Source organism: Bombus flavifrons, chromosome 3, assembly GCF_040668555.2.
Source record: "Bombus flavifrons isolate JBK064 chromosome 3, iyBomFlav1_principal, whole genome shotgun sequence".
NCBI classification, from domain to species: Eukaryota; Metazoa; Arthropoda; class Insecta; order Hymenoptera; family Apidae; genus Bombus; species Bombus flavifrons.
In genome coordinates, this window is record NC_138444.1 from 2,748,186 (window position 1) to 2,759,317 (window position 11,132).

General features: G+C 27.9%; 4 protein-coding genes across 7 annotated transcripts; 2 read left to right on the forward strand and 2 right to left on the reverse strand.

Annotated features, from left to right (window-relative positions):
- The first annotated feature begins 122 nt into the window (after positions 1 to 122).
- Syx8 (syntaxin 8) lies at positions 123 to 1,535 on the forward strand. Its single transcript, XM_069132738.1, has 6 exons — positions 123 to 236; positions 473 to 529; positions 609 to 803; positions 886 to 1,139; positions 1,198 to 1,290; positions 1,372 to 1,535. Exons 2-6 carry the CDS (start codon positions 495 to 497, stop codon positions 1,533 to 1,535), a joined length of 741 nt encoding a protein of 246 aa, XP_068988839.1. The 5' UTR covers positions 123 to 236; positions 473 to 494.
- A 96-nt stretch (positions 1,536 to 1,631) lies between these two features.
- LOC138190131 (uncharacterized) lies at positions 1,632 to 5,336 on the reverse strand. The gene is made up of 11 exons (XM_069132679.1): positions 4,933 to 5,336; positions 4,618 to 4,781; positions 4,140 to 4,534; positions 3,918 to 4,074; positions 3,561 to 3,797; positions 3,354 to 3,480; positions 2,891 to 3,275; positions 2,707 to 2,819; positions 2,466 to 2,633; positions 2,247 to 2,378; positions 1,632 to 2,171 (listed from the first exon to the last, which is right to left on the reverse strand). The coding sequence occupies exons 1-11, from the start codon at positions 5,034 to 5,036 to the stop codon at positions 1,901 to 1,903; spliced, it is 2,253 nt and encodes a 750-aa protein (XP_068988780.1). The 5' UTR covers positions 5,037 to 5,336; the 3' UTR covers positions 1,632 to 1,900.
- A 68-nt stretch (positions 5,337 to 5,404) lies between these two features.
- LOC138190148 (putative leucine-rich repeat-containing protein DDB_G0290503) lies at positions 5,405 to 8,560 on the forward strand. 4 transcript variants are annotated; one of them, XM_069132728.1, is made up of 5 exons: positions 5,407 to 6,235; positions 6,329 to 6,893; positions 6,984 to 7,656; positions 7,769 to 7,918; positions 8,045 to 8,560. In XM_069132728.1, the coding sequence occupies exons 1-2, from the start codon at positions 5,626 to 5,628 to the stop codon at positions 6,778 to 6,780; spliced, it is 1,062 nt and encodes a 353-aa protein (XP_068988829.1). In that variant the 5' UTR covers positions 5,407 to 5,625; the 3' UTR covers positions 6,781 to 6,893; positions 6,984 to 7,656; positions 7,769 to 7,918; positions 8,045 to 8,560. The 4 variants fall into 4 exon arrangements, with proteins under 4 accessions (XP_068988826.1, XP_068988827.1, XP_068988828.1 ...); XM_069132725.1 differs by having other exon boundaries at positions 5,405 to 6,893; XM_069132726.1 differs by having other exon boundaries at positions 5,405 to 6,883.
- A 180-nt stretch (positions 8,561 to 8,740) lies between these two features.
- LOC138190146 (uncharacterized protein C19orf47 homolog) lies at positions 8,741 to 10,673 on the reverse strand. The gene is made up of 3 exons (XM_069132718.1): positions 10,329 to 10,673; positions 9,175 to 10,245; positions 8,741 to 9,047 (listed from the first exon to the last, which is right to left on the reverse strand). Exons 1-3 carry the CDS (start codon positions 10,345 to 10,347, stop codon positions 8,905 to 8,907), a joined length of 1,233 nt encoding a protein of 410 aa, XP_068988819.1. The 5' UTR covers positions 10,348 to 10,673; the 3' UTR covers positions 8,741 to 8,904.
- Positions 10,674 to 11,132: the final 459 nt, after the last annotated feature.

The window sequence follows — 11,132 nt, forward strand, 5'->3', positions numbered from 1 at the left end:
CGAAATATACTAGTTGATAATAAAAATATAACTGGTCTTGCTACTACGCCATATATTCTTCTTTTTTCCACCCGTTAATTTTCCCTTTGGTTCTCTTTGTTTCACTCTCACAAACGATCTCTTTTTACCTTCTCCTTCATGCTAAATCCCCTCCATCATTTTCTTTAATTATCGTTATAAACGCATGCGCCAATCCGTGGTTATGTTACATTCTTGACGATAAATTGTTCGACTAGGTAAATTGTAATACTTTTTCAAAACTCAATTTGCTTACTAAAGCATTCCTGTTTACCCAGATATTAAACAGTTGCTAATGTAAAGGAAGGTCTCTTTTCTTTTGATGTTTCACCATCGACAATTGCAAAATATATTATTATGTGCAGACAACACTGACAATAACATACGAGAAATTTATGTGGATATGTCACTATTCAAATAATATTTTAACGTAGTTTTGTTTTTCATACATTAGACTTATATACAAATTCACGAAAATGGCACTCATTTATATCGAAGACAACGATCCCTGGTAAGAATAATTAACCTTGGTTTCTTTGTTTACTTCTGAGATGAAAACTGTTACTTAAGTGTTTGTTTAAATTACATAGGTTAACGGAATATGATGCCTGTGAGAAACTTTACAGAGAGATTATGGAACAATTTACAGCTCGCAATAAACATTCAAAAACTTTGCAAGCATATGCAAGTATATCTGCAAATATACGAATTTGTCTGAAACAGTATAATCGTGAAGTCCAACAACTTAAGAACAAAGTGGATGATGCTTTAAAATCTAAAGCTATGTATCCTTTTACTTGTTCATTTGATTAAGAAGTAAGATCTACCAGCATAGAAATTTTTTCCTTAAAATACAAAGATATGCAGAACTGCTGAAGAAGCAGAAAGAAGGATACGTCAAATTGAAATATTGAAGAGCAGGGATGTACAATTACAGAAATTGTGTGACGCACGTACAAATAATCTTGTATCTTCTCGTGCAAATTTACTTACATCAGGAACATCAGCTTTTGCAGATGGAGGCACAACCTCTTGGGCAGCTGATGACGATGATGATAAACCTATAGATACACAAATATGTGTTGTTGATCTTATGACTCAACAAGATAGGATTCTAGAAGGTATAAATTTTGATATCTTTTACCAGATTTGTATAATATTTTTCCAATACTTTTATAGAGCAAAATAAAGGTTTGGAAGAGTTATGTAAAGTCATTGCAAGGCAAAAACAAATTGGTCAAACCATTAGCAATGAAGTAGATCACCAAAATGGTAACTTAAATTTAATATTACTTATTCTTTATCAATTTGAAGATATAAAATTTACTTTAAAAGTTTTATATTTTTATGTAGAAATAATCGATAATTTATCCAATCATATGGATAGGACTGATGAATCATTAATTACCAAAACGCAGCATGTACAAACAATTAATTTCAAAGATCGTACATGTGGTTACTGGATAGTAATAATTTTACTTTTTATTTGTATCATCATAGTTGCTTTACTTCCATAATTTTTAATGCATTCAATTACTGTATGAAAACTGTTAGGTATTTCGTTTGATGTAAATTAATGTTCTGTATATATGCATATGTAAAAATTCCGTTCATAGAAATTACTACATTTTATTTTCTTAATTATCTATTAATTTTAGACCAGTATTTGTATATATTATAAGAATTATATTATACTTATAAGCAAAAAATATATATATATAATACAAATTAAAACAAATATTTGTGTCTGTGATAAAAACCTGACATCTTATATCGCAATATTATATCGCTATATTAACATTGCAATGAAATCAATTTTTCTAATAGAAAACAAATTTTTTTCATTATCTATCTTTATACAAATTACATTTTGTTGCTTAAGTTATTTCAAGTTTCCTTGGATCGTATCATTAGTAATTTCTGACATACTACATTTTGTATCCAATCTAAGGTTTTTCAGAAGTGCTTTTGGACTAGGATCTCTTCCACTACTAAACTTTCTGAAATTCTCACGTGCAGAATAAGTACCACCAACAGATAAAAATGATTCGCGATATCTTCCACCGAGTTTCTTCAATGATTCTTTATTATTATACGAGACATCTTGAAAAGCACTGTACAAATCAGCAGCAATCATTTTTGACCAAACATGACTGAAATTATAAAATTTTTATTTTTTCAATACTACAGTAGAACATATGTATATTCTAATATTTACAAAATCTTACCTGTAATAAGCAGCTGCCCATTGTCCACTAAAGATAGCATCAAAAGAACAAACATGGCTGTCCTTCTTATATGGAGGAAGTACAAAATATTTTTTCCATAAGCGGTTCATTATGCTATTCCAAAATTCTTTGCTACAAATTTTAGAGGAAATTATAAAATATATTACTATATTTATTATTCAAATAGCATTTATATATATTTATAGTATCCAATCTTACCCAGAATATAATTCTAAATCAAGTTCTGACAAATACAGTTCTTTACATAAATTGTAACCAGATAAATGCGTCTTTGAATCCCTTACTTTTTCAACTATATTAAGAGGTAATGGTTCTTCAGTAACTTGATGACATGAAATTCTTTGCACAAATGATGGTTCATATAACCTAATAAGCAAATAAAACATTAAACAATATATGTAGTTGTAAATTATAAAGAATATGAAGATTTTAAATCTACCAATTCTCAAGAAGATAGTCAGAAATAAACAGTGCATCCCATTCTACAAACGAAAGTCCTGCAATATGTGTGTATTCCACCTTTGTTAATATATGATGTAATGCATGTCCAAACTAAATGAAAAAGAATAATATTAAGAAAAATAAGTAACCTTAAATTTTATTTTTATATGCATAAAATTTACCTGCCGAAATAACGTTTGAAGGTCTTTAAATGAAAGTAAAGAAGGTTTCTCACCCATGGGTGGTGCGAAATTGAATATTAATGCAACTAATGGTTTTATGCCACATATTTTACTTCTGTTTTGTATTTCTACTGTATATCCTGCATTCTGTGACACTCGAACTTTCTCATCTCCTCTTGCATAAGGATCTAAATAAAAACTACCTACTGGATCAGTACTTGAATGTTTCAAATCAAAGACATCAAAAAATCGAACATCTTTATGCCAGAGATCTAGCTTCTTGGATTCAATAATCTTTACATCAAATAACGTTTCAATAAGTTCAAATAAGCCACATAATACTTTCGGTAGAGGAAAATAATTATTTAAATCCTCTTCCTTGTACCTGTAAATGATATTGTAATGATATATATTTATATTCTTTTTTATTACAAAGTGTTTCTGAATTTTATTTTATAATTACATGTACACAGAATGTAGTTGTTTTCTACCCCAATATGCTATATCCCAATGTTGAAGTGCACCATCTAAACCTTTTTCATTTGCAAATGCTTGAAGTTCTTTAATTTCATGTTCTTGAGCAGGTCGAGCTTTTATAGACAAAGCAAATCAATAATACTGGTCATATATAATACTGCATACTCGATGCAAATGTATATACAAATTTTACCTGTGGCTAGTAAATTATCCAATACATAGTGAATATTTTGTACACTGCCTGCCATCTTAGTTTCCATACTTAAATCAGTAAATGACTTGTATCCCAATAAATGAGCCTCTTGATTTCTTTTCTGTCTAATTTCTTCTAATGTTGTACTTGTTTGTATTGATCTATCATGTAATAAAGATGCTTTGATAACATTTGCATCCCAAACTCTCCATCTTAAAGCACGATCATGGCAATGTTCTAAACAATATACATTAGAAAAAATTAATCTTTAATTTCATTATATTTGATTAATTTACAACATTAAAGATAAATTTTATTATGATCAATAAACTTTCAATTTTATAGATAGATTTATACCCAAAAATGGTTCCACGATATCAGGAGTTAAAATTACTATCCATGGTCCTGCAAGAAACTGTGTAGGATTTACTGCCATAGATTTTAGTAGATCTTCAGGAAAATCTCTTACAATATTAGGATCTCTTATAGTAAAAGTAAGATTATTTATGGCTGTCTATGAAGATAAAATAGTATTAATATTTCTTTAACTTATATTCGCACATTTTGTTATTTACAAACCTGCGCTTTTTGTGAATATTTTTTAATTTTTTCAGACAACCATACTTTCAATGCTACAAATTGTTCTTTTTTCTTCTCAAACAATTCTAATCCATTTAATCTCCCTTCCAATATATATCTTGCTAAAATTCTTTTCTGTTCAACATTTAATTCACTTTCATTATTATTCAAGACATTTTTACATGCTTGATATATTGGTACATTAATGTATTTAAAAGCGGAAGCTCGTTTAGCACGTTCACTAATACTTATATAATATTGTGTAGGCATTAAACTTTGATTTCCTAAATATAATGTTTTTGCAATGCCCCATGTAATATTCAAAGAGGTATCTATCTCCTCTATAGGGTTTAATACGTTTTTAAATAAATTTTCTGGAGAAATATTGTTAACATCTGTAAATCAATTTTACAAAACATAAGTGTTTTCAATAAACTTAAATTAAAAGATTATAACATAAGTAAAATAAAAGAATTACTTTCTATTTGTTTCCCTAAGGTTTTAACTGTTTCTTCAAATTCTAATGATTGCCTTCCAATAACAGCAACACATTTTTCTATTGTAATATTTGTAAATTCCGGACTTTTATCTTCTTTTAGTAAAGGATATTTTCCTGGTAAATCTTCTCCGATTTCTGGGACACTAAATAGAAATATGATTAACCACTAAAACCATTATTATGTTGTGCAAAGAAAATTATACAGAATATTTACATACAAAACTTATTAAGTATTAAGTTGAGAATAAAATTATGTAATTTTTATTTCGAATAAAATAATTACAGTATACATACAGAATCAAATAACCATTACGTCTTGGAATTTTTAAAAAACTATTTTGTGATAGAATAATTCTTTTGCCACAAAATGAAGCCATTTTGATATTTCTTAAAAGCATTATGTTTTTACAACTTCTTAAATTACATCTTCAATTAAAAACCAGTCTTTTTGGTTACAAACAACACTTTGTATTATTTAATTCCTATTTTCTTCACTGAACTAGCCAAAATTTAGTCATGAACTACATATTATACGATTAAATTCTGTAGACATTTAACTGCATTTTTAATAGTTTCACAATAGTTTATAACTTTGTTGAAATAGTTTTTAGATAGGTACAGTTATGTGAAAAATTTTGCTCTTAAACAATAAAATAAATAAATAAACTTGATCACATTCTAAAATGAATTTTTTGTTATGTAATCATAAAGTATACTTGTTACGATACATTTGCGATGGCGCCACTATAAATGTCATTAAAATTTAGAATAAAGTTCCTATTTTGTGATTCGAGATCACTTACTATGTAGGTACATTTACATTAGGATAACTTCAATTAGGTAGAAAAAATTGCGTATTTTCTGACGCGTAGATAGTGAGACATTATACAGAGAGATTGATATTACGATATTATTTGGTACATTGAAACTATTTCTGCAATAAATTTTGCTGTTTCAATCATTACCACAAAATCGAAATCTGTAACAATGTCAGGCAAGCTACGTGGAGGTAATGTTAAATGGGAAAATTCGACAGAAGAGAATGATGTATATGAAACAAAGTATAAAATGAGGTTGAGAGAATCGCCAAGGAATACGCAACAACCTGCTGTACCCGAAAATGAGATTGTTATAGAACCACGAAAGCGAGGTCGAGGTCCTTCTAAAAGGCCTTGTCTTAACAGAAATGCTTTAATGGCTCGAGAAAATCGGCTCAAAAAAAAAGCGTACCTAGAGAAAATAGAAAATAAGCTGTTATTTTATCAGCAAGAAAACAAAAATTTAGTAAACATTATAAAAAAACAGGGTATTGACCTTAAACGGTTAACTGGTGAAGTTGCTTATTTCAAGAGCGTATTAAACAATAATACCAGTATTACTGCATTATTGAAGACTATCAATGATGGTCTTCAAAAGATTAGTACACAGAAGAGGAATTCATTGCGTTTGAATCATGTTTCTGAGTGTCCAAATGAATTGGATGTTCAACACAAATGTACATGTTCTACAAATGTGAAGGAGAATATATTGAATACTCAAAATACCGATATATTTATTACAAATGTCAATAATGATTCATTGATCGAACGTGGTACAAGTAAAGATCCAAACAATGAATCATATATTAATTCCCGAAGGCAACTTGCTTGTAAGAATTCAAGCATTGATAAAATTTCTTCATCTTTTTTAGATTCGGATCACAATTATACTGTTTCCAAAAGTACAATAGTCAATGTTAAGAACAACCTTCAAAGTAAAGAAGAAACAAACTTAATAACATCAACTACCAATTTAATATCTGAAGATAATTATATGGATAATACAAAGGAGCTAAACAATTTATTACCAATTGCTCAAGCAGATTTACCCAATGCAAATGAAAAAAAAGATACTGATACCATTGGTATCGATTTTGATCAGTTTTCTTCTTTCAATATGGATATATTTGAAGATCTTCCAAAATGTGACGAGATGATGAATACAGTGGATAGTTTAAATGATGCATCCAACCTTTTTAAAGCAGATGAAATATCTCAAACTTTAGATAATACTGGAATCTGTCTTCATGTTAATTCAGACAAAGTATCTTTAGAGTTTTGTGCAATTTGTCATTTAAATAGTAAGAACTCGGGATCAAACTGAAGGGGGAATTGATCGTAAATCTTTTAAATCCACTCAATGACGAATCTCTGGAGAGGTCAACCAAAGATTTTGAACATATTTTCCGATCAGTGGATTATAAAAAGTTAATGAAAGTAATAGTTATTTTAGTTTGTTACTATGATTACTGAATTTAATGTAAAAAATTGTTACATATGCAATAGAGGATATATCAATATTTTCAGGTGTATCAAGGAGAAATGTGTCAGCATGTTTGTCAGTTTGCTGCTGAAACATCATAGAAATGCTTTTCACATGGAACGAAAGTTGCGTTATTAATATCTGTACTATATATATAAATATGTACATAAGTACATAAATAATATACATGTATACATATATATTTGTATATAAATGTGCAATATGTATACATATATATCTGTATATACATGTGTGATGTGTATACATATATATGTATGCAGCCATATACATATGTGTATATGTATATATTTCTTTCTATTTACATTTTCACACCCATGTATGCATATATGTGTATACAGATAATGATACATATAAGCATATATGGTGTTTATTTTATAAGTGACTGATTTTTTTATGTAATGCTTTAAAATTATATCTAATAACATGTAGTGATAAAAAATATTTTTGCCACATGCTGCATCAATTGCTACTTTTTAAAAGTGGTATTTAGCAATATAAAAATTGTTTTGTAAGAAGTGTTTATTATGTTCGAGTCTATTGGATCTAATCTGTCCATTAGAACACTACAAAGCTTCTGTTTGTTATGTATAATGTTAAATCGTAACACTTCTGTTCCTCTGAGACTGTAATTATTTGCTTTTTACAGGATAATACCATATTGCCATTGAAGTTTGCTAACAACGATCATACGAAAAGGTGGGCGTTAATGTAATTTTATTAACCATGTATTTGAAATTTAGTACTATAAAAATGTATTATATACAAATTGTTAGATTTGTAACAAATGTGATTTGTTTGTTTGGTCTAGTTGAAGTTTGGCATGTCTGACACATTCTGTTTAATGTTTGGTGTAACATAGTATTTTGGAGCAATTACAAATAGTGCTTGTTGGGAAAGTGTGTGGAATCACGATCGTCCCCCTTCTTTTCTATAAAATATATGATTTTATAATAAACAGGTTGAGTACGATTAAATCGATGCTTGTTTTTATACACGTGAAACAACGTATATATTGCACTATGTAAAAGTTATCGCAAAAATTGTCCAAATATCAGTTTTGTATACTCTGTAATTTAATTTTCAGCTGTATCCCGAGGATTTTCAGCCATTATGGAACATTCCATCCACTGATCGAGTTGTATGGTAATTGAAGTTGAAATTAAAGAATTTAATAATAAATTTAATATTTCTTATATATTGTATTTCATAAATTATGTAGTAGTATGAATTAGATGCGGTTTTGCAAGTTAGAAATTTTATTACTTGCAGTCTTACATAAGCTTTAATAATGGAAAATAACATAAAGTATGATGAAAATGATTAGAGCAAATATAAAAAATCATTTTTTGTTTCTGGAGGAAAAGAAGTGTATCGATTTTGTCATTATTACGATATACTTGTTTTAATACATATATTATTTTTATATATTTTTATTATAAATTATTTATTTATTCATAACATACAGGCATAAATTTAAGATTTATGTAAATGAAAATTGTATATTTCTCTGTCGATTTGAGTATTTTGTAATTTTTAATTAAGATAAGTTGTTTTGTATAAAAATTTTATTGCTTATTTATAATAAATAATCTACTTTTTATACGTGTCAATAATTCAATTGTCCATCCTTTTTTACTTACATTTATACAATAATATCCTTAAATTAATGTGTCAATCATTTTGTTATAAAATATGAAAATACAATTTTGTCATGCCTATTTCAATTATAATGTATTATGATATTTGTTATACTGTACGATACTGCAATCAATATAAACGATTAAACTTTTTGAAGAGTTTGTATTTGATTTTTTCTTTAGTTAACATAATCATTCTCCTGTGTTTTAATATTTATGCAATAGGGAACTATATAACTTTGTACAAAGGATTCATGGTCACAAATATACTAGTTTAATAAGAAATAAACAATATAAATGATTAGTCTCAAATTCCAAGGCGACTGAAAACATCCGGTTTCTTCACGTGCGCTACCGTTGTAATTCTGTCGAAAGTTACTTGTTTAGTACTGCTTGTTTTAACCATTCCCAAACGTGCTTTTGCTGGTATCGAAGTTAACCTTTCTGAAGCTAACAAAAATATTGCATAAAAGTTAAAAAAATTGGTACAGTGAAAATTACAAAGATTCATATTATTATATAATTATAAAGAATTATAAAGATGTGTAAACAGCGTTATTGATGTTGGGCTACATACCTAGCTTTCCAGATGTAACGTTGGATTTTATCAATCTGTTGTCTCTTAAAGATGTGTTGTTAAAAGAAATTCTTTTCGTTGTTTTCACTAATTGTGTAACACTATTTGACATAACTTTTCTATTTGCTTCTTGATCAGCTCGCATTGTGCCTACATTTTTTGGTACAATTTTATTTGTTGTAAGAATCGAAGTTCTTGTATTGGAACTTTTGCTTTTTAATATTCCTACACTATTTGTTCCATTTTTCAATATACCTGCTTGTGTTAAGGTATTATCCTTTTTGGCATCTTTATCTCCTAATCGATTAAAAACACTCACGGATCTTTTAAGGATATCTTTCCCTAATCCAGTAATATTAAATGTCTGTGACGTTTCAGTTGGATTTGTTGTACTAGTTACAGAACTATCACCCAGCCTGTCAAATACAGTTCGCTTTTGTTCTACGGAGTTTTTAAGAATTTGTTGACTTCTAGATGTTGATCCTTTTGGAAGTATTACAGTATATCCTACTTTATTATCTTTATTATCAAGCGATTTTAGTTTTTTAGGTGTTTCTTGCCACTCGTCTTCATTATTACTATCAAATTCATTGTCCTCTTTTAATTTTCTTTTAAGGATGGTCTGCTTTTTTTGATTAGCAAGATCTGTAATTATTTCACCTGATGTTGATGCTGATTTTTTAGCAACAACAGTTTTCTTGACCGAAGTTGTTGGAATCTTAACAATCTTTTTTGTGATTATTGCATCAGATTTAAGTTTAGTAGCAATAGCTTTAGAAGTAGAACTAGCTGCTTTTGTTGTTACTTTTTTAATCATTGGTTTGGGCTTTCCAACATTATCCTCTGTATCAACTAAGAATCTTTCACATGTTGTCTCTTCTACTACTTTTTTTGCATATCTTAAAATAGCAATCATATCTCCCATTAAAGTAATTCCCATTTCTTTGAGACTAGGTTTGTCCAAATCAGGTAACATGTCTGGTTTAATACGATTATTGGAAAACACAACAGCATGTTTTGTAGCTACATCTTGAGGAAATCCAGCTCCTTTAAAAAATTTTACCCAATATGCTATAAAAGAAAAAGATAGTAACAAATGATAATTTTTACACAAAAATTGAAAAATTAGGAAAATTACAAAAAATTCTACATACCTGATAATGATGATGCCATTTTACCGATTAGGTTATTTTTATTATTTGACACGATAATGTTTTATAAATAATTTCATACGTTAAAAATATATCATTCACAGACAAATTAACAATACTATTTCACATATTTTACAAAATTTGTTATATTGTACACAAATTCACTTAAAATAAATATTTTTGTGAACGAAAATATACTGTTTCGAATATATAGATAAGAAGAAATGTTCAATTATAATTTGTTGAAAAAATATCACAGAATATTGTTAAAAAATGATAATAAACATCGGCATGCCATTGCTTGAAGCTTCAGATCTATTCATGTCTAGTCGCCTGTACATATATATATATATATATATATACACACAATCATATATACACATGTATATGTATAGCTATGTGAACACAAATGCATGAGTGAAATTGGAATGATTAGATAAAATTTTATAGAAAGTCACATGTGGCGACACCACCGGCAAATATAAGCATTGGTCATAAGTGGCAATTTTTATTTATAAATGAATTGAAATTATCTTAAATTTTTACACTATTGCAAAATAAATGTACAATACATATACCTCTATGTAAAAGAAGTTATAAATTTCTAATAAAATGGTAATATTCATTAATTTCGTATAATATATTACAAAAATGTAAATTATCTGAATAAAAATTTATTATATTTTACTACTGAAAAGAACAATACTTATGTACGTTTTAAATTGGAAAGTATAATATATTTGAAGTAAGTAAGAAATTGAATATTGTAAGTTTGACTGATGCAATTGTTGCCGTTCTAGGTATAAA

What these genes read in the sequence shown, in the direction of transcription:
- Syx8 (XM_069132738.1), top strand. Translation starts at nt 495, where the DNA reads ATGGCACTCATTTATATCGAAGACAACGATCCCTG. An exon ending in ACAAGATAGGATTCTAGAAG is followed by an intron (nt 1,140 to 1,197) that starts GTATAAATTTTG and finishes ATACTTTTATAG; the next exon opens with AGCAAAATAAAGGTTTGGAA. An exon ending in TGAAGTAGATCACCAAAATG is followed by an intron (nt 1,291 to 1,371) that starts GTAACTTAAATT and finishes ATTTTTATGTAG; the next exon opens with AAATAATCGATAATTTATCC.
- LOC138190131 (XM_069132679.1), bottom strand. Translation starts at nt 5,036, where the DNA reads ATGCTTTTAAGAAATATCAAAATGGCTTCATTTTGTGGCAAAAGAATT. An exon ending in GACTATCTTCTTGAGAATTG is followed by an intron (nt 2,634 to 2,706) that starts GTAGATTTAAAA and finishes TTTGCTTATTAG; the next exon opens with GTTATATGAACCATCATTTG. An exon ending in GATTTAGAATTATATTCTGG is followed by an intron (nt 2,379 to 2,465) that starts GTAAGATTGGAT and finishes TAAAATTTGTAG; the next exon opens with CAAAGAATTTTGGAATAGCA.
- LOC138190148 (XM_069132725.1), top strand. Translation starts at nt 5,626, where the DNA reads ATGTCAGGCAAGCTACGTGGAGGTAATGTTAAATGGGAAAATTCGACA.
- LOC138190146 (XM_069132718.1), bottom strand. An exon ending in CGTTACATCTGGAAAGCTAG is followed by an intron (nt 9,048 to 9,174) that starts GTATGTAGCCCA and finishes TATTTTTGTTAG; the next exon opens with CTTCAGAAAGGTTAACTTCG.